This window comes from Syngnathoides biaculeatus, chromosome 4 (genome assembly GCF_019802595.1).
Source record: "Syngnathoides biaculeatus isolate LvHL_M chromosome 4, ASM1980259v1, whole genome shotgun sequence".
Taxonomy (NCBI): domain Eukaryota; kingdom Metazoa; phylum Chordata; class Actinopteri; order Syngnathiformes; family Syngnathidae; genus Syngnathoides; species Syngnathoides biaculeatus.
In genome coordinates, this window is record NC_084643.1 from 31,399,443 (window position 1) to 31,421,911 (window position 22,469).

The following is a 22,469-nucleotide window of genomic DNA, read 5'->3' on the forward strand; positions in this document are numbered from 1 at the left end:
GTTTGCAGTGGTAATGGATAGGCTGACAGATGAGGTTAGACTGGAATCCCCTTGGACCATGATGTTCGCAGATGATATTGTCATATGCAGTGAAAGCAGGGAGCATGCAGAGGAACAATTGGAAAGATGGAGACATGCACTGGAAAGGAGAGGAATGAAGATTAGCCGAAGTAAAACAGAATATATGTGCGTGAATGAGAAAAGTAGAGGGGGAAGAGTGAGGCTACAGGGAGAAGAGATAGCGAGGGTGGACGACTTCAAATACTTGGGGTCAACAATACAGAGCAATGGAGAGTGTGGTCAGGAAGTGAAGAAACGGGTCCAAGCAGGTTGGAACAGCTGGCGAAAGGTGTCTGGTGTGTTATGTGACAGAAGAGTCTCTGCTAGGATGAAGGGCAAAGTTTACAAAACAGTGGTGAGGCCGGCCATGATGTACGGATTAGAGACGGTGGCACTGAAGAAACAACAGGAAGCTGAACTGGAGGTGGCAGAAATGAAGATGTTGAGGTTCTCGCTCGGAGTGACCAGGTTGGATAGGATTAGAAATGAGCTCATTAGAGGGACAGCCAAAGCTGGATGTTTTGGAGACAAGATTCGAGAGAGCAGACTTCGATGGTTTGGACATGTTCAAAGGCGAGAGAGTGAGTATATTGGTAGAAGGGTGCTGAGGATGGAGCTCCCAGGCAAAAGAGCGAGAGGAAGACCAAAGAGAAGGTTTATGGATGTGGTGAGGGAAGACATGAGGGCAGTTGGGGTTAGAGAGGAAGATGCAGGAGATAGGCTAAGATGGCAAAAGATGACACGCTGTGGCGACCCCTAACGGGACAAGCCGAAAGGAAAAGAAGAGGAGGGTTTATTGTACATATGAATTTTGGAGAGCGTCTTCCTTTAAACATGAAAAGCAGACTGGGTGTGGTTACAAACATGAGAAATAAAGGCCACACACACACACACGGACAGACACATTCTCAGCAGGATAAAGTCCATCCAGTCTTTAAACATTAGTGTAACTTATCAGGTGTGTGTCTGTGTCATTGTAATCAGGTCGCTGCTTCCGTACAGATCATTGGGGACGATGCAAACATTTTCCCGCAAGCATTTCTAATCAGCCTTCATCCAAATAGCGCTATTGAGTTGAGTTAATAGGTTTTAAAAACATGATAAAGAAGGTGTTGATTGGACTTTTGTGCGGCGCAGCCATGCTGACCGCTGGGATCCTGATCGGACACTACGGCATAGACAAAAGTAGTAGTTCTGCGCCAGCTTGGGTGAGGGATGTGTCCCGGGATGTGGACGAGGGGCTGCTTGAGGAGATCTTGTCCGAGGTGGATAACGTCCGAATTCAGGAAAACCTCAGGTCAGTTCAAGGTCACATGACGCAAACCAATGGAAGTTATTGTTATTGTTCAAACATTTAATTGAAGACGGATTAACTTTGGTGTATAGTGATCATCGCATGGTTATATATCATTATATTTAAATATAAACTTGTGTTGTTATAAATTGTCCCCTCTTTGAAACACTGAACAATTTTTAATCTTTTATAGCAGTTTCTTTTCTAAAATTTTATTGCACCAAGGCGTCCATTTTACATGAGAAAAAAAAATCTTAGGGCACAGAAAAAAAAAAAAAAAAAATCACTGAAACTCTCAATTTTCTCTCAAACTGGGTCATTTTGTGTGGACTGTGGGCCTGTTTAATTAAAGACAAAGCTGATAAACTCATAAGAAGTCATAATTTATATGCTTATGGATGTCAGGTGTCGGCATAGTTGTACTTGTTGTAATTGTACTTCCTGCCATATATTGGTAGTTCATTTATGCAATGTTTTAAAGTAAACAAGTAGAAGTGGTTCTAAATGGCTTAAAGGCACTTTTTATAAATAAATAAATAAATACATACATACATACACAAATAAATAAATAATTTGATAACTAAATAATTCTGTATCTCCAAAACTAAATCTTGTTGTGAAGTGAGTTGAGTTCACAGTTTGCGAGCAAATGAAAGCAATACATTTTAGAGAATTAGTAGAGACTTAGCGGCACGGTGGAGCAGCTGTAGTTCTTTGGCCTCACAGTTCTGTGGGTTTCCTCCCACAACCCCAAAACATGCAACATTAATTGGACACTCTAAATTGCCCCTAGGTGTGAGTGTGAGTGCAGCTGTTTGTCTCCACGTGCCCTCCGATTGACGGGCAACCAGTTCAGGGCGTACCCCGCCTCCTGCCCGTTGACGCTCCAGCACTCCTGTGACCCTTGTGTGGATAAGTGGCTAAGAAAATGGATGGATGGATAGTAGAGACTTCTGTGTTCCTGACAGGGAGTTGACCAAAATGCCTCACATGGCAACCACAGCCGGAGATGAGCAAACAGTGCAGCTGATGCTGAAACGATGGCAGGATCCTGAAAGCGGTTTGGACCAGGCCTGGAGGGAGGAACACATGGTCTACCTTTCCTTTCCAGATCCTGAAAGGCCCAACAAGGTCACTGTGGGTGAGTTATCATAAAAACCAATCCGCAACTTCTTACATTTACAATCATTATGTACAAGTTTCCACCCCCGCTCCCACCGCAGTGAACTCATCCAATACCGTGCTGCATACGGTCAGAGAGAAAGAGAAGGCCTACACTCCAGACCAGATGGATCCTGCTGTGGTTCAACCTTATGCTGCATATTCTCCCGCCGGGCATGTCCAGGTAAAATTGATCAAAAGTACCACAAAGCACCCTGATAAGGTCAAGCATTTCGGTGACAGACAACAATAAATGTGAGGAAAATGTAATAAAACATCAAGCGTTTCAAGATCAATCGTTCCTTGGTTAAACGTTTTGCACATTTAATAGATGCACAAAAAAAAAAAAAAACTCAGGAGAACAATAAAACTTAAGTGATAACTAACTTGAAGTATCCCACAACGGGAAGTGATAACCTTTATGACATAATTTGATGTGATGAGGAAGCAAGGATGCACATTTAAAAAGTTTATTATTCGATTGCTTCTTACGATAACAAGGACATGAGAAACCTGAAACACATTCTAACACTTACGTGTGACTTGAAATACTGAAATATTGAACAGATCTGCATTGAACACTTTGGATAAAGTCCAATCAAGTTCATCTGTAAATGTTACGGTGTATTTATGAACCATCCCGAAATATAACCCGAAAGCCCAATATTTCTAATGTTTTGTGAGAATGACGACTATGTACGTCAGTTGGTCAATGGCGGTAGTGTTGTAGTTAAAAGTAAGTGATTTGGAGATTTTAATCGTTGTTGTGTTGTTTTTCAATGGGTTGAAGGGCAAACTTGTGTATGCCAACTACGGGACCGTAAGTGACTACATCCTTCTGAACCAGAAGGCAGACCTCAAAGGCGCCATCGCCATCACAAGATACGGCGGAGCAGGGAGAGCAGACAAGGTGAGGTCAACTACAGTGAAGAAAATAAGTATTAGAACACCCTGCTATATTGCAAGTTCTCTCACTTAGAAATCTTGGAGGGGTCTGAAATTTTCATCGTAGGTGCATGGCCGCTGTGAGAGATAATCTAAAAAGAAAAATCCAGAAATCACAATGTATGATTTTTTTTCACCAATTAGTGCGATACAGATGCAAATAAGTATTTGAACACCTGTCTATCAGCTAGAATTCTGAGCGTCAAAGACCTGTTAGTCCGCCTTTAAAAGCCCACCTCCACTCCAGGTATTATCCTGAATCAGATGCACCTGTGTGAGGTCGTTAGCTGCATAAAGACACCTGTCCACCCCATAAAATCAGTAAGACTCAAACTTGTAACATGGCCAAGACCAAAGAGCTGTCGAAAGGCACCAGAGACAAAATTGTACAACTCCACACCGCTGGAAAGGGCTACGGAGAAATTGCCAAGCAGCTTGGTGAAAAAAGGTCCACTGTTGGAGCAATCATTAGAAAATGGAAGAAGCTAAATATGACAGTCAATCTCAATTGGAGTGGAGCCCCACCCAATATATCACCTTGTGGGGTCTTAATGAAAAGTGAGGAATCAACCCAGGACTACACGACAGGACTTGGTCAATGACCTGAAAAGAGCTAGGACCACCGTTTCCAAGGTGACTGTTGGAAATACACAAAGACGTCATGGTTTGAAATCATGCATGGCACGGAAGGTTCCCCTGCTTAAATCAGCACATTTCAAGGCCCGTCTTAAGTTTGCCAATGACCATTTGGATGATACAGAGGAGTCATGGGAGAAAGTTTTGGGGTCAGATGAGACCAAAATGGAACTTTTTGATTGTAATTCCACTAACCGTGTTTGGAGGAAGACGAATGATGACTTCCATCCCAAGAATACCATCCCTACTGTGAAGCATGGGAGTGGTAGCATCATGCTTTGGGGATGTTTTTCTGCACTTGGGAGAGGACGACTGCACTGTATTAAGGAGAGGATGACCACGGCCATGTTTTGTGAGATTTTGGGGAACAACCTCTTTCCCTCAGTCAGAGCATTGAAGATGGGTCATGGCTGGGTCTTTCAACATGACAATGACCCAAAGCACACAGCCAGGAAAACCAAGGAGTGGCTCCGTAAGAAGCATATCAAGGTTGTGGCATGATCTAGCCAGTCTCCAGGCCTAAACCCAATAGAAAATCTTTGGAGGGAGCTGAAACTACGTGTTTCTCAGCCACAGCCCAGAAACCTGTCTGATCTAGAGAAGATCTGTGTGGAGGAGTAGGCCAAAATCCCTCCTGCAGTGTGTGCAAACCTGGTGAACAACTACAGGAAACATTTGACCTCTGTAATTGCAAACAAAGGCTACTGTACCTAATATTAACCGGTTCCTCCTCCGGTTACCTCCCACATCCCAAAACATGCATTCATTTATAGACTCTAAATTGCCCCAAGGTGTGATTATGAGTGGAACTTTTGTCAAGTGGCTGGCTAACCCACCTCCTGCCCGATGATAGCCAGGATAGGCTCCAGCACTCCCACGACCCTTGTGTGGATTAGCAGTTCAGAAAATAAATGGATGGATGAAACTGGCTGGGAGCAAAAACAGAAAGCTATGCTTACCATGGCAAGCTTCTCAAACCAGAAACTGTTCTTGACAAACCACAGAGCAGAAGGCCTGCTACAAGCAAGTGGAAGATTAAGATGCTCAACAAGTTTTAAGTCAGTACTCCGTGAAAATGTTTTTATCTCCCAACAAAGCACGCGGAGACTCGACGTTTTGTTGATGCCGAGTTCCAGTGCAAACCCTTTGATTCTGCTCCAAGAGATTTTGGTGTTTTCATCAGGGATGGTTGTAGAAGGCCAAAAACAGATCCTGTTTAGAGGAACTTGCCGCTGATAGTAGAAGTTTTATTATATGCCCACAAAGAATTGCACCCTGACATAAAAATAAAATAAAATATTCAAGGGGGCAATATCGCAATGGTGCTCTGGTGTCAATAGGTGAGCCTTGGGCAGTTGAATGATATGCCCATAAAAATGAAAAAAAAAATCTTAAAATTTGAATTGCTGAAGGCCTCATGTCTGTGTGAATAATATGTGAAACACCGTGTGCACACAATATATTGTAAATATATCGACAGATGCGACCCGATAAATTTTAAGCTAATTGGATTGCATGCAAATCTGTATTTCTGTTGTTTAGTTTTTTAAAAATGATGTTTATTTCACAGAGTGAACAATTTTATGACTTTTGCTACTATGTTGATTATTTTAGCTTACAGCTAATGAATACCATGACCAAGAAATGAGAATGTTACATAAGAAACGGTAAAAAAAAGAAAAAAAAACATTAATATGGAAGTCGGGTTAGAACTGGCCTCCTGTAAATTACTTGCGTTGAATGAATGTATAATTTACAAGGTTTACTTTTGGAACTGCAATGCTGAAATCCAATGAATTCACCTACACTATTGTAATATACTGAGACGCAGAGCACTATTCTATTTGAAAAGGGGGAAGTACAAACCTCAGCATTTGTGGGTTTACCTAATATATCCACAATTTTTTCAATTTTGTTTTTTGTAATGAGTCTAAAACACTTTTATGTACGCCATTCAGGCCATCAACGCAGCCCCTTATGGTATCCTTGGCGTACTCGTCTACACAGACCCGTTTGACATTAACGACGGCTTCACGTCGGACGCCAACGAGACTTATCCACATTCATGGTACATGCCCCCCTCCGGCGTGGAGAGAGGCGCGTTTGCTTCGAACTACGGAGACCAGCTCACTCCTTACTTGGCTGCCAAAGGTAGTAATAGCGTAAATGTGGTTGTTATGCAAAATGTTACTTTTTATTGGCTGGGTGTAGCGTGTGACACTAGTGTTCTTTTTTACAAGGGGCCATGTAAGAGTAGACAAAGATAAATGATTACCAAGGATGTTTCCATTGTTGTTCACTATTTGCAGAAGAAACTTATCGAATTCCAGTGAAGGACATTCCTGGGGTCCCACCGATTCCTATTCAACCTATCGGCTTTGAGGATGCCTACGTGTTGATCTGGTCTGTGAATGTGAACCAGCGTTGGTAGATTGGATATAGATAAGTATATGGCAGTGCCTTGAGATCTGAGTAACCTGACTGATGGGGTTTTCGAGATAGAAATTGGCCCTATGCTAGCTGCATGCTAACACACACATTGCATTGATAGCATTAAAACCCAAAAGCAACAGACATTTAAACGTAAACAAGATATCAACATATGTAGACAGACAATTTAACAATACTCAAAAGCATACAGTATATTCTTAAAATGCCACTGACACTTAAAACATAAAATTTAGTAATGTTCCCGTATATCAATTTTTTCATCTTCCGCCACGAAAAGTCTCTTGAGGCTTTTGTGTTGAACAAGAACCAGGAAGTGATGTTTTTTTTCCCGGCGCCTACAGTGACGTGGTCGAGCGTTACTACCTGTTGTACCAGCGAGAAATTAGCATTTTTTTCTGCATGTTACCCATAATGCCAGCTCATTGTATTGCTGGATTTTGCTCGAACACTCGGGACGATGTATTCACTCTTTACACATTACCAAAAGACCCGATTTGTCATGAAAAATGGATTGCACAGGTGCAAAGGACAAGGGCTTTGTGTGTTCCAAATGACTTGTAGGTGTGTATAGAGCTATTAAAAAAAAATAATAGTTGGAGGGACTAATTTGTCTCACAGTTTATAGCATATGTTACATGTGAATTTAGAATAAATCCCCTTGGTCAAATCAGCAAAATATAACAAAGCACTTGCATTGCATTTAAGAGAATTTCATCACACACACAATATAATACAACACAAAACAATAACAAAATAGAAGTACAAAGACAGCTTAGTAGCATGTAACACAAGCTAACTAGCCAAATGACAGAGTCAAACTCAAACAAATCTTCCAAATAGGCAAATGTTATTTCCAGCGAATGTTCCAGGAAGGCAGTGTGGTGTCTGTGTACTTGTCCAAAAGCACCAGTATTAATAAAAAGACAGTCATCCTCGTCCTTATAGAACATTCTAGAATTCTGCGTCCAACGATGTAATCGAGTCTTCTCAGAATGTGTCAGTGTGACGATGCGTGCGTTAGCGGTGGCGCGGGCTGCCGTTTCTCCCGACCCGGACGTGGGTGGGTCGGGCATCAGAAAAATCGCTCTCGTTCATCTGCCATTTCCATTCGGCATAGTGTGTTTTCAACGCGAGGGATCCAGTATGTCTGGACATGACGTCACAGACAATATGGCCTCCACTGGGATGTCGAGTCACACTTTTGCAACTTTGCGCTATAATAAAACGATCCCAGCTCACTTTTTCCGACTTGTATTATCATCAAAGGGATTAATATTAGATGTAGTTTTGATAAGAACACCTATTTTAAAATGTATATTTTGGTGTCAGTGGCACTTTAAGCATCTTAGAAAAACAACGAATATTACAGCAGCTTCCTGAGCCACCTACAATTGTTGTGAAACTCGTCTTCTTTAATTACGCCTGCATAACTGTTATACTGCCCCCAGTGGCCAAGTTACGCATACCAGAAGAAAAAAAAAACAAATCGATCACATATGCACACATTTTCATTATTTACATTCTATTTATAAAGTACAATAATGTGAATATTCTTTCTTTAAAATGTGCACTTTCTCCGGTTAAGCTGGAACAGATCAATGGTATTTCCGTTCAATGTAAATGAGACAAAGCATCTGAGTTGTTTTGAGTGTAGTCACAGAACAAAATGAAGTCTTATCTCAATTCACCACTGTAGTATATGTTTTTAAAAAAAGTTTACATTGGACATTTCAGTGAGCTGGGTGGAGAACAAAGTCCCCAAACCTGGCAAGGAGGTTTTAACTGCACATACAACTTTGGTGGTCCAGGCTTTCGACCTTCTTCTGGCTTCAAAGACAGGTAGTCAGCTTTACACAACCGATCAAGTTACGTCCTGTCCCAGTGATAGCTCTTGGACCAGTTTGGAATGTTTCCAGAGATTCCCTCCCAGTATTCTAACTTCTGCAATATGGTCACGTGGTCAACTGCCCCAGGACCTAAAGTAGCTTTAGAGGGACTTCATTGTAACGCGGTAGAATCGAAACTTAATTGAAGGACTTCTATCTGAAAGGCAGTCTGCCTGTGTTTTAGTAACGTTACAATGGACATATTCAACTACGGCGAGTTGACGAACTCCTCCAATGTGATGGGAGTCATCAGGGGCAGCGTGGAACCTGGTGAGAACACTGAAAACTGAATTTGCAATCACTTTTGTTTCCCCCCCCCAATAATTCAACTGACCATTTCTAACTGCTGCATAACTGTCTTTGTCCTTAGACAGGTACGTCATATATGGGAACCACAGGGACAGTTGGGTTCATGGCGCCATCGACCCGAGCAGCGGGACGTCAGTCATGCTGGAGCTAACGCGCGTGCTTGGCAAGATGCTCAAGCAAGGTGAGTGGGGGGAGGGGGCTTCAAAGTCAAACCTGTGTGCGTGTGTTTTGGTTAAACGCTGAGAGGAAGCCTTTGTTCGTCTGCTCTGCAGGCAAATGGAGACCTCGTAGGTCCATTATATTTGGAAGCTGGGGTGCTGAGGAGTTTGGCCTCATTGGGTCGACAGAATACGCTGAGGTAAACACGGAACTTACAGAGTAAATGATCTGCGAGAGGCGATGTGCCAATGCTTTTAGTGTATTTGTTTCTTTTATTCAACAGCAATACTTCACTAAGCTCAGTGAACGCACCGTGGCTTACATCAATGTGGATATCGCTGTTCAAGGTAATGTAACTATAATGCAAAAATGGAAACACAGTACAGTAAAGTCTCGGTTTTCGATCGTCCCTGTTTTCGAACAAAAATTTTGAAATTTTTTTACATCTGTTTTTGAACGGAAATCAGTACACAAACACCCCCAACAAAACCCGGAAATAACATATTGCACGCAGCCAGACCAGCTGACCCACGACGCACTTTGTTGTGAATTCCCACGCCGCCGAAAAAAAACCCAGAAATAACATTGAGCGCTGTTCAAGCAGTTGACCCACCCACGACACGTTTTGTTATTGTCTATTCAAATGCCCCCCGGAAATGACACAACGCCCGCGGCACAATCAGCGCACTTTTGTTATTCTGTATAACGCAGCCTCTGTACACAGACGTGTCCCGGTAGTAACTGTTGTTTTTCTTCTTATCTCATTCTCATCATCTCGTATTAACCCCCAATCATGGCTCCAAAGAAATACATTTTATCCCACTCATTATTGTATGTTTGAAGTTATTCTGCATTTTTGTTAACAAAAAAAAGTTTACAAGGCTTCGGGCCGAGTCGCTACAAAAAAAAACCTTTAAAATGCCCAATTTTTTTATGCTTGGAACGCATTATTTATTTTTCCATTCATTGTAATGGGAAACATCAATTCGTTTTTCGAACAATTCACTTTTCAAACCGTTTTCTGTGACGGATTGGGGTCGAGAACCAAGGCCTCCAAGCCTTTAATCCATTCCAGGCCTCCACAGAGAAACAAATTTGACATTACAAACAAATGTTGGTGCATTTGTTTGTCACGTCACGTTTTTTGCTCGCAACACAAAGCAAAAATTCCACCAAGTCACAGCTTAGATGCTAAAAAACCAAGTCAAATTACCACTTTATACAATCACCAGCTGCAATATTGGGGTTCAAACAAAATCCGGACATTTTGTCTAGCGTGTGTGGTCATTAGATTCACATGTTGTGGCGAAACCTAACGGGACACAAACAAGTCAAATATATTGGGTTCTATTTGTTACTTTTTTCTGACTGAAATGAAAATATTTAAAAAGTAAATAGTTGTGGCTACATATTACAGGTTGCTTTCACTCACCACAGGTTGACTTGGAACGTTATGTCACAAGCATTGTTTTCCCTCTTCACTCCCTCAGGCAACGCTTCTCTCCAAGCGTCAGGGATACCGTCGCTACAGAACGTCGTCTTCAAAGCTGCCAAACAGGTCAGCTCTTACTCACAGGTCATCCGGGCCTGCAACACTGAAGTTGAGATGGATGAATGGATTGGGGGGGTGGGGGGGGGAGGCACCACAGTTTTGATAGCTGATTAAATAAAGTGCGTTTGTCGATCAGGTCAAGGCTCCCGGAGTGGATTCAATGTCTGTATATGAGAAGTGGAAGCAGTATTCCAACAGAACAAGTCCGCTTCATGGACTCATTCCCAGGTCTTGCACTATGCTTTCAAACATTCATTGAAAACGTCTCTTTCAGCTTTTTTACAGTTCTTTATTTTATTTTAATTCCATTTTAAATGCCTGTATGATATCCTTGCAACAATAATTATGTGATGTTCGCCGTGATTTCTATTATCTATGATTTACAGTGTGTACTTTTAAGATTTGTCACTCTTGTCCTTGTATTGTACATGTTCCTGCGACAGAATGGGACACCTGACCGGAGCCGGGAGCGATTACGCTCCTTTCATCCATTACTTGGGAATCACTTCCTTGGATTTATCATACACTTTTGACAGGGTATGTAAAACTCCCAATAGACCATTTTGTACATTTACAATTAACTTGTCCATACAAAGGACAGCATCAAAGTGAGTGATAATCACAATTTTTTGCTCATAACCAGCTTCAATGTAATTCAAAAGTAAAATTTCATTTCAAATAAATGACTAGATTATTATTTTATAATTTAACATGCCCATTAACTGTCATTATTTTACTTGGAAATCATTAGATATCTATTTCCATCTATAGTTATATAGTTTTTTTTTTTTTTTTTTTCTATCTTCCTAGTCTAAAACAAAAGCCAGGATTTACCCTGCGTACCACACTGCATATGACACATTCCACTATTCCTCCAAGTTCGTTGATCCTGGTGAGTGACCGCAAATCATGTACATCATGTTAATCCCTGACGCATTGGACTGAGCTCTCGTACAGCATACATGGTTGTACAGCCTATTCTTGTGAGTGACTGACCGCCGGCCACTAGTTTTGCTGAGATTCAAATCGATGTTGAACAGCGTCACGTCATAGATGTAACAGCCAATCAAAACTCTCATCTCGTGTCATGAGCTTTTACAATAAAAAGTTAACAGGTATGATCTAAAAAAAAAAAAAAAAAAGAAAAAGACTGGATAGTGCATACACATCGAGCGGTGTGTCGATTGGTTGAAGCCAGTTGGCCTCCATCTTGGTATCCCCAAAACATGTGGAGGCCATGGTTTACAGTTTGGGTTAGGGTGGGATTTTCCCCGAAGTATGGTATGTAGAATTAAAACTGGGCATGCAAGCGCGACATTTTTTTCAAGAGAGCTGGCATATTACCTAGGGCCCAATTTTCGTGACATGTGAAATTTTCCCAAAATACGCTGTGAAGCACTATCATCATAACATAGCAAAAAACTCACCATTTTTTGTCAAAAAACATGACACTTTAAGTCAATCTGATATATTTTTGGAAATAAGGACTCACATTGGGAAAATACATGCTGAACGCATTGTTCATTTGTTGTCTCTGCGAAGTCCTATTTCAGACTGACAATTTAAATTTGTTTCCTTGTTTTTGAAAATCAAATTCAATTGGCAGAGTTCTGTATTATGAAATTCATCAAAAATTTCACAGAAAATATGTTTTCTTACTTATCCACTGATGAAATTTAGGAAAAAATGTACATTGCTTTTTCGCAAAAAAAAGTCAGCCTATTAAGGTGAAGCAGAGAGTGAACAGTGAACAACAACAACCGTAAACTTTGTTCAAGTGAATTAAGCTCATCAGAAAATAAAAAACTCTTTACAAAGAAACTTTAACAGTGTCAAAGTAAATCTTTCTAACTTACCTGTGGAATGTTTTCTCAAAGCCACGAAACTGGTGAGCTGTCGCTGCACAGGTCGGCATGGTTGTTTCAGGGGGTATCAAGAAGGCAGATGGCAACTTCAGTTTTTGTGGCCAATGAGCCATTAACATTATTTTAGCCATTATTATTATTTTTTTTTTTTAGATCAGTGATGTCAAGCGACATCTAACTACAAAGTCATCCCAATTTGTTTTTTTACAATAATACCCAAGTGTGTTAATGATTTTAGATGTACCGGTTGATGAAAAAGTTGAGCATGGAGAGTCTCTGCCACTGAAATTAATTGAGATTTTCTCGTTCTTTCCCTCTTTGTATTAAGATTCTACAGCTACAGCAGATAGTCCAGGGCAATCTGTTTCTTCCTTGACTCTTGAACCATTTTGCTTGTGGTTAAATAGATACAATAACACAATTTGGTACTGCAATTTGGTACCTCAAAGTGTTGTTTTCAAAAAAGAACAAAAGTGGAAGGAGTTTATCTGTTGCAACATGCGCGAGTACCAATCTCCAGACATGCTTGTCTGAACTGGAAATTGTGTTACCCCTCGCCACAATTATCCAATTCAGCCATGTTCAACCGCATCGCTCGACATGCTAACGAGTCTGCCTTACTCTCTTCTCAGGTTTCTACACCCACCAAGCCGTCACCAAAACCGCCGGCAGCATCCTGGTGCGACTGGCCGACAGTCTGGTGTTGCCTTTAAATTGCAGCGATTATGCGGAGAGTCTGGAGGACTACCTTAACTCTGCTTTGATAATGTACGAAGACTATCTCCTCGCTGTGAATATCTCCATGGGTAAGCACAGTGGCAAAATCAAAAATTAATTTCAAATGCTCAGAATCTTTTCACCATGCTGTGACGCATCAATCCGGGTTGGCAAAAACGCCATTGAACCGACTTTTTATTTACCATTTACAACCTCCACTTGAGTCCTCAACCACGGCTCTATTGGATTGATTTTCATTTTGGGGGTAGAAGGTGCAAGCAAAAATCATAAAACATTTGGTGTGCTTTGTAAATGGCGCTGCAACCCCAACGGCAAGTTTTGTCATCTATTTTATTTTACATCAGCAGTCGTAAATCAATTTCTGCCATCTGGAGGTAACCTGGTGCCTATTAACGTTATAAAAAGGTTGATTATGTACATTTCATAGTTGGTAGACCATGAAATTGTTATCTACATAGAGCTTGTCTTGTTCCAGAACCAATAAAACGTGCAGTGGCCAACTTCCGCAAAGCAGCTACCCACTTAGAACAAGTCATTCGGAGCGCAGATCTGGCAAATGAAACGTAACACTCCGTTTCAAACGCAGGCATACACACACACGCACACAGGTTAACAATATCATCCATATTTTTCAGGCCAATGAAGGTGCGAAAGATCAATGACCAGCTCATGCTCCTGGAACGCGCTTTTTTGATGCCTCCCGCCTTCCCAAGTCAATATCGGTAAGGAGGAGTAAGGCAGACACTCAATTCTTGATGCCCCATCATTTTAAGAATATTTAGTGACCTCAACATGCTCGAGCGCCTTTGAAATTGCCTCAGTGTTTTATTACGGTGATGTCTATGAAAAAAGTTGAGCCGTTATTTACTTTCAAATGTACCGAGTGAACATTGAACAGAAAAATTAAGAGGTAAAGTACAAATAATCTACGTTAAGTCTAGGACCGGAAAAAAATAAATACATAAAAATCAGACAGATTGATTTTATCATTTAGTGTCAATGCATTCCCATGTATGCTACAGACACGCCATCTGGACACCAGTCGAAACGACCATTCAGAGCTTCCCCGGTTTGAGGGACATCTACTTGAAAGACATTTCGTCGGGAAAAGTCAGCCTTTGGGACAAAGTGCATCAGCTCGTGTCTGTCATGAGCCAGGCCATCGAGGGTGCCGCCAACATGCTGTTCGACGTCATATAGATGACGTTGAAGACATTAGTAGTAATATTACTGCACAATAACCACATAAACCAAGACGTTTTCTAACCACAGTACTGTACAATTGTTTTTTTGTCTGAAAATTTTTTAAAATGTAAAGAATCATTTGATTAAAACTTTTGATGAATACTCAAGTGTCTATGATGAGTAATTGTAATTTTGTACCTTGTCATTGTTGACTATAGTGTTTTCCTCGTAAATAAAGCCTAATAAACTGGAACTAGTGAATACACATCAACCTTCTTGTACATTTACACACTCCCACGTCTGAAAATACCTACCGTCAATGGCGACCTAGGTAGATGGGTCATCGATATGTTTAAGTAAACAGCAGCTGATAAAAATCTGCATTTATCCATCCATCCATTTTCTTTGCCGCTTATCCTCAAAAGGGTTGCAGGAGTGCTGGAGCCAATCACAGCTGTCATCGGACAGGAGGCAAGGTACACCCTGAACTGGTTGCCAGCCAGTTGCAGGACATAGACAGACAACAGTCGCACTCACAATCACACCTAAGGGCAATTTAGTCTCCACTGAATGCATGTTTTTGGGATGAGAAAACCATTTTTTCTAAATGTTAAGACACATTTCTACAAATCATCCATCTTTTTCTCACAACTGTCAAGACAAAACCCAATTTTCAAGCTACATTTGCAAAACCTCAAGTTCAGTGCTAGAAAACCCAATATCAATACACTCAACTGAATTACTTTCTTTTACTTAACATCACAAATGTTTGAGTTGCTGTGTTTTATATTCTGTCCTTGCACATAAGTTTCTCTTTTTTCGTAATTGCTTACCATGATGCAACAAAAGTGAATTACTGTGCAAAATGTGTTCAAGCGGGTGAAAATGTTTGCGGGCAGTACATGGTTAGGGGAAAACTACAGAAGGTTCTACTAAAAGGGTGACTAATTCAATAACTGTTTTCAAAACCGTTTAAGTCATGAGTTTCAGTTTAGCAACTGAGAAATACTGTAATATATAAAGTTTTGACTCTTGAGTGAAAAGGATTTCAAATGAATCTAGTAAAGTAAAAAAAAAAATACACCTGTTTGGAAAGTGGTGATATTCAGCTCTTCTGGCATAGATTTTCTTGTCCATCAGTGATGCCCACAATTTATTGCCTCAGGATCAACTTTTCAAGCAGCCAGCCTTTCATGAGCAACCGGATTTATGGGCACATGAGCAGTGACATGTCAGAAGAGGCCAGGAGGACTGGTCAAACCAGATGCCAGTCAATCTACCTGTGCTATCGATGTATTGCCACACCTCAATCAAGCAATGAGATGAATGATCCCCCTCAGTGATTGACTGGTGGATCCAAATCGGTGCATTGGACACCCCCTGATGTACAATTACTCTTGCGCAGATCCTCTTGATGTACCACTTGAGGAAAATGATACCGAATTTTGAGATAAGATCCAACCATCCATTTTCCAGATCATTCGTCATTAGGGTGACGGGTGTGCAGGAGCTGGAATCAATCCCAACTGCCTTAAGGCATTGAGAGGCACCCTGGATTTCAGCCAATCACAGGTGACATTGACAAAACATTCCCTCACATCTATGAACAATTGTCTTAAATAAACCTAAAATGCCTATTTTCTGGCGGCACAGAGGAACAAATGGTTAAGAGCATTGGCCTCACAGTTCTGGGGACCTGGGTTCGAATCCAGGCCCCATTTGTGTGGAGTTTGCATGTTTTAACCGCGCCTGCATGGGTTTTTTCTGGGCACTCGTTTCCTCCCACATCCCAAAAACATTAATTAACTGGAGACTAATTGTCCCTAGGCGTGATTGTGAGTGCGACTGTTGTCTGTCTCCATGTGCCCTGCGATTGGCTGGCAACCAGTTCAGGGTGTACCCCGCCTCCTGCCCGATAGCTGGGATAGGCTCCAGCACTCCCGTGACCCGCGTGAGGATAAGCGGCTCAGAAAATGGATGGATGAACGGATGCACATTTTCTGAAATGCGAGAGGAAACAGAATCCGCTGGAGCTTCCAAACCAGAAACTCACAACTGCTAATCACAAGCCATTGAAAAGGAAAGGCTCAACTAACGGGTTGTTCTTGCCAGACACAAAGTTTATTAATATGTACATATACTTTTCCCCTGTCATTAAATACTCCACCATACCTCCCTCCCTCAAGTCTAGTCCCCTTCCAAAGAGAAAGGTCATCCGGCTGAAAGAACACTAGTTTTGTGCAGCATATTGCTTCTTAAGACATTTGCGAAAAAAAAATCATAAATTAAAAATACTACCTTCTTTCATTTTTCTGCTCCAACATCAGATTGCTTTGAACAGAATCTAAAAAAATATGAAAAAAAAAAAGCACATCGTCCCTCAGTCTGGCTACATAACAGGAAGTTGATTTGCATTGTTTTTCTTTCACACGGAACAAACCCTCCTGGCTTGAACAGTCAAACACCATTGCAGTCTCCTTTCATGACTGACCGAAATGATCGCTGTACACTCTTTCGTCTGTCGATCACACCGCGTGTTGCAATTAGAACAAATCACTCTTTAGGAAAGAGTGCAAAGACATTTTGCGTTACTTGTGTAGGCAGAGAGAAGGACAGTGTGATACAAACGGCACTCAGGAAAACTCAGGTGTTGAAGTCACAAGGCATGCAAGTTAAACGTGAGTCACCACCAGATGTGTGAAGTCTGCATTCAGTCAGGCGTACTTGTGTATCAGTGTGCGTTTCTTTTGTACAGACTTTCGACCCATACTGGATCAAGAGAGTCCTGTAGGCATTGGGCTTCCCTCATCCAGTCTGTTGTCTGTCCATGTAAATCCAGTCTGTTTGGCTTCCTCCTCTCTAGCGTTCGGAAGCACAGGAGGGTCACACACGGGGGGAGTATTTAGGGTTACTTGGCACCTCGGTGAAAGATTTCAGCTCGTATGGGATCCCCGTGTCCACTTCCACGGGCTTTCGTGAGAATAGCAGCCGGATATCGTTGTGCAAGTAGATCTTTCCAGATTTGGAGCTGTGGAATCTGAGTTGGCAAAAAAAGAAAAAATAAATGGGATTCCAGTACGACACTACATAGAGATCGACTCATTAACCGGACTGAGCATGTACAGAAGTTAGGCCGAAAGCGCATGTTCAGAGCTGCTTCACATACTGAGAGCGCATTTACGTCAAAACTCATCAACATCATGAGGCATGTCAGAGGAAATTCAGTTACACCAGGGGTGCTCATTGCATCGATCGTGAGGCAGTGTGACGGTGTGTGTCCCCCCTCCACACACACACACACACACACCACACACACACACACCACACACACACACACACACACACACACACACACACACACACACACACAGTTAGGCTATCATCCACCTCGTCGCTTGATTCAGGTGTGGCCAATACGTCGAGCGCATGGGTACGTTCTAGCAAGCCAGCCTACTATCTACGGCAGTCCCGCAATGCGTGCTTCCTTATCCTCACTAGGGTCGCGGGGAGTCCTGAAGCCTATCCCAGCTGTCAACAGGCAGGAGGCGGGGTACACCCGGAACTGGTTGCCAGCCAATCGCAGGGCACATAGAGACAAACAGCCACACTCACAATCACCCCTAGGGGCAATTTAGACTGTCCAATTAATATTACATGTTTTTGGGATGTGTGAGAAAACCGGAGTGCCCCCAGACACGGGGAGAACATGTAAACTCCACATAGGTCGGGCCATGATCGAACCTGGGTCCTCAGAACTGTGAGGCCAATGCTTTTAACATCTGATCCACCGTGACGCCTGTCTATGTATGTGGAATTTAAAATAATTAGAATGAAATATAATGATGTTAAAACGGTCAGAAAAGCAAAACAAATAAATAAAAAAGGTCTTGCTCGATTTACATAAGGGAGAACATGTTTAACTGAGTGCCCTACTAAAGGGTAACCTCGCCAACTGACTACATGCTACTGTCATGGAGGCCTACGTTCAAACTGTATATTTTGAACTTTAAAGCAAACACCGGTACCTGAGATGTATCAGGTAGCAGAGAATCTTCCTGCCATCTAGCGGCGCGCTCGCTGGCGATCCCGGTTTCTTCTTGTCAACCTCCTCCTCTACGGGCATCAGGAAGATGCGGTGACGCAGGAAGGTCATGTGATTGGTAGGCATGTCGTCAAAGTTGTAGGTCACCAGGAACATCTTTACCACAGTTTTGTTGGGATTAAATAAGGTCTGGAGAGGAGAGAAGATAAAAACAGTGGTTTCAGTTTACTTTTAGCTTTGTTTCCTAATGACTGTAAAAACAACACATTTCTTTGATAAATGTATTGCAGTGTTTTCCAACTTTTATTGGACTGAGGAACCTAAAACAATGTCTTTAGATATAAACTATCGTTCGGCCATTTTTTCCCTTTGTTCTCCTGTGTTGGATGAATGGCAACAGGTTAATTGTGAACTTACCACTTGAATGGTCCCTGCTTTGGGTATGCTGTATCCTTTCTTTCCCAGCTGCTCCAGGGATATCAAACCCTGTGACAGAGAACGAGAGAAATCATCTATCATTGCAACACACGGAAATTATATTTCCATTGTTGTTTACTACATTTTATTCTATCCATCCATCCATCCAATTTCTCTCATGTTTCTTCTCATTTAGGTTGTGGGTGAACTGGAGTTAAGAGTGTTCAAGTGAACATAACATGAATCTTTTTGGTATGCAGGAAGAAAACGGAGTACCAGGAAAACTTCAAAGACCGAGGCAATAAAAACTGAAAATTTAAAATCGCAATAAAAGTGGAGTATTTCAATCTAAGAGTTAAAAACTTCCAGCGGCAGTGAAGGGAGCAGCCTCGGGGCCTCTAATTCAAAAGATCTGTCCCAGTTGATCTTCGGGTAAAAATCTGGAACAAATAAAAACATCACGAGAGCCACCCGAGATACCTTATTTTTGTATTCTTATGTTAATAATTAGATGCGATAAATGTGAGAACACATGCATGTAAGGAACACATGTCAAGGGTCTTAGTTATTAAGTGACAAACAGACGTCAAGCAGTTTTAAATCTAAATAAAGCATTTGTTTTCACTGACCAAGAAGGGAGAGGGGGCGCTGTGCTCGGAGATGTCATAGTACGTAACCTGCACGGGCAATGTGACGTGCTGCGGGCAGTAAGAGCCGCTCGCACCGATCTCCGCCGTGAAGCCTTCGATGCGGCCCGACGGCGAGAAGCGTCCCTTTAGCATCGACTCCTAGGACACACACACGACACAGCGATAGTACTCAGGTTCACTAACACTTGGAAATGCATGAATCACTGGATACTATATAGTTCAGTTGTATTTAACTTTTCAGTTCAAGTTCATCCTTAACAACTGTTTTTTTTTTTCAAGTATATATTCAGGATTTTTATCTGCAATACTTTTTAACTGAATCATATATAAGAACATAATTTTGTGAGTTTTCTATATGGGTTAATTCATTCATAGCAACCTTTTTCAAAGCAGAGTTCCCCATATCATTTTGGAGCATTCTCACTAACCTTTCAAGACCCAGAAAATATTAGGAACTGTGACAATATAAGCACTTATTCCAATCAACTTGGGATGTGTAAAACCGATAAAACGAGCACAATAATGTGTAAATACATTTAAACCTATAACCAATTGAATACACCACAAACAAAATGTATTTAATGATGAACACTATTTTTTCATGATAAATTTGACTTTGATGCCTGCAACATGTTCTAAAAAAGCAAGGAGAAGGCAACAAAAGACTCGGTCATGTAAATAAATACCTACATCGAACACATCACCAAAACACAGGTTTGAGGAAAAAGCAGGGTAAACAAGGTTTTTGTGAAAAGAAACATTAAGCAAAAGAGTGACTGATGCAGATATTTGTAAACATACAGTTAAAGCCAGAAGTTTACATAAAATTCAAACACGCATTTCATTTTTTTGTCTGACTGTTTGAGGTCAAATCAGACCTCACATCTCCTTTCAGGTTAGTCAGGATAACCAAAATTATTTAAATTTTTGTGAATAATGAGAAAGACAATTTCTTTAGAGAATTTCATATTATTTTATTTCACAAGCTTCTGACAGTCCTCTGCTGGAATCTGGGCCCATTCCTCCTGAGAGAACTGGTATGAGTCAGGTTTGTCGGGTGCCTTGCTCACACGCCTTTTCAGCTCTGCCTACATAATTTTGATGGGATTCAGTTCAGGGCTTTTGTGATGGCCACTTCAAGAAATTGACTTTGTTATCCTCAAGCCACGTTTTAACCATTTTGGCAATATGCTTAGGGTCATTGTCCATTTGGAAGATCTATTTTCACCCAAACTTCCTGGCTGATATCTTGAGATGTTGCTTGAGTATCTCCATGTAATGGTCTTTCTTCATGATGCCATTTATTTTATGAAAAACTCTAGTTCCTGTTGCAGCAAAACAGGCCCAGAAACATGATACTGCTACCGCCATGCCTTACATGGCGATAGCAGCATAGGATGTTCTCAGGACCCTCCCTCCCTTCTTTTCCTCCCGATGTCACGTTGGCCCAACAGCTCCACTTTAGTTTCATCAGACCATAGGACGTCTTCAGAAGTTAAAATTTTTGTCTAGGTGTCTTTTTGCAAACTGTGATCTGTCTTTTTTATGTTTCTTTCGGAGTAATGGCTTCATTTTTAGTGAGTGGCTTTTCAGATGCAGGTCTCATTTCACAGTGGATAAAGGCACTTTCCTACCAGCTTCATCCAGGATCTTCACTTTTTGTTCTGGGGTTGATTCACGCCTTAATCTCTGGGTCACAGAGCCCGTATGATGATGTTTATATTTGCATATAATTGTCTGAAGAGAAGAACTTGGCACCTTCAAGTATCTTGAAATTGCACCCAAGGATGAGCGAGACTTGTGGAGCACCACAATTCTCTCTATTGATTTCCTGGACATTTCTTTTGATTTTCCCATGATTTCAAACAAGGAAGCAGAATGTTTGTGGTGTGGCCTTAAATACATTCCCAGGTGTGCCATCAATTAACTCACTTCCAAAGGCATGACCTCATAATCTGGGCTTCCCATGTTCTTTGAAGACAGTACTTTTTGAGTTTGTAAACTTATGACTTTGAAGAAAGGATTGAGGCATTTAGCAAAATAAAAAAAAATAATGGTGATCCTGACTGTCCTGAAACAGGAAAGGTTGAGTCAGATTTGACTTCTGATTGCAAGACAAAAAATTAAATGTGTTTTTGCACAGTGCACAAACTTCTGACTTCAACTGTATATGTATTTATTATGAGACTTAAAACTAGAAAGTAAAAAAAGACAGATTGGGCATCTGATGGCCAAATAATTTAATTATAGATTTAGTACGTAAATATGAAAGGCTCCAAGAGCGATCCTGGCTCACCACTTGATTTGAGTCAGAAAACCGTGATTTTACATCGCATTCCTTATTCTCTCAAACTGTAATCTTCTCTCAAAATTGCCTTCTACTGTATGTACACTGTGCAAAAGGGAGATGCCAAAACTTGTTTGACTTTACCTCGTGATCTACATGACAACCTGAAATTCAAAGTCTTGTGGAGGTGCTGTAACATCGAGTTATTAAAACGTTTTTGGAAGGTCTGTTTTTTCATCTGATTTATGGCAATTTTATATTCAATCTGAAAATGGTAACGGTTTCTTTTGTTCTGTACTGAAGTTATACGCGATCATTACAGCTACAACAACAAATGTAATGATGGCCCAGGTTACTGTTAAGTAGAACCTCAGTGGAACAGACTAATTGAGTGAGAGGGGTCATGCGATATAGCCGGTTGGCTGTTAGTGATGCAGTTTTTTTTATTTTGAGGCCATATGGAGCCATATTACGGTACAGTGCAAAATTTGTGTTTTATATTTTTTTTAATAGCCTAAAACGGATTGTACAATGCAGAGTTATCGTAAACAAATATAAAAAGCTTGAAATGTTTAAGTTTCACATTTTATTATAACTTACCACACCGGTGTGCTTGGTCATGGTGACATTGTTGACGTACAGTACTCATCATAGGCGTGTTGCTTTCATGAGCGCGAGGAATTTGTGTGCTTCCTAGTTCCAAATCCATTCCCAAAGGCGAACGGCTTGACAAAAAAAAACTGTTACTGTGCCAACAAGAGTATGTTCGGGACTCCTTAGACTTGTATTTTGTATTCCTCGGCGTTAACATCACAGCAATGGCGCGCTCTCT

The 22,469-nt window shown here is 41.2% G+C and overlaps 2 protein-coding genes across 3 annotated transcripts in view; one reads left to right on the forward strand and one right to left on the reverse strand.

Annotated features, from left to right (window-relative positions):
* Window positions 1–987: 987 nt before the first annotated feature.
* Window positions 988–14,413, forward strand: naaladl1 (N-acetylated alpha-linked acidic dipeptidase like 1). Its single transcript, XM_061817508.1, has 19 exons — window positions 988–1,357; window positions 2,323–2,495; window positions 2,578–2,699; window positions 3,306–3,425; window positions 6,055–6,247; window positions 6,406–6,499; window positions 8,282–8,386; window positions 8,618–8,703; window positions 8,804–8,923; window positions 9,015–9,100; window positions 9,185–9,248; window positions 10,392–10,459; window positions 10,590–10,681; window positions 10,897–10,990; window positions 11,264–11,345; window positions 12,951–13,124; window positions 13,532–13,619; window positions 13,692–13,778; window positions 14,079–14,413. The coding sequence occupies exons 1-19, from the start codon at window positions 1,158–1,160 to the stop codon at window positions 14,254–14,256; spliced, it is 2,226 nt and encodes a 741-aa protein (XP_061673492.1). The 5' UTR covers window positions 988–1,157; the 3' UTR covers window positions 14,257–14,413.
* Window positions 14,414–16,346: 1,933 nt separating this feature from the next.
* Window positions 16,347–22,469, reverse strand: part of LOC133499679 (atos homolog protein B) — a 34,020-nt gene continuing 27,897 nt past the window's right edge. For both annotated transcript variants that reach the window (XM_061817950.1, XM_061817951.1), the window contains exons 8-11: window positions 19,330–19,488; window positions 18,701–18,769; window positions 18,267–18,472; window positions 16,347–17,278 (exon numbers count right to left, since the gene is read on the reverse strand). In XM_061817950.1, coding sequence (XP_061673934.1) covers window positions 17,125–17,278; window positions 18,267–18,472; window positions 18,701–18,769; window positions 19,330–19,488 — 588 coding nt within the window. In that variant the 3' untranslated portion in view covers window positions 16,347–17,124. The remainder of the gene's footprint in view (window positions 17,279–18,266; window positions 18,473–18,700; window positions 18,770–19,329; window positions 19,489–22,469) is intronic.

Bases quoted from the DNA above. Each gene is read 5' to 3' on its own strand.
- naaladl1 (XM_061817508.1), top strand. From the start codon at position 1,158: ATGATAAAGAAGGTGTTGATTGGACTTTTGTGCGGCGCAGCCATGCTG. The intron at 9,101-9,184 runs GTAAACACGGAA...TTTATTCAACAG, and splicing joins GGTCGACAGAATACGCTGAG to CAATACTTCACTAAGCTCAG. The intron at 13,620-13,691 runs GTAACACTCCGT...CATATTTTTCAG, and splicing joins GCAGATCTGGCAAATGAAAC to GCCAATGAAGGTGCGAAAGA.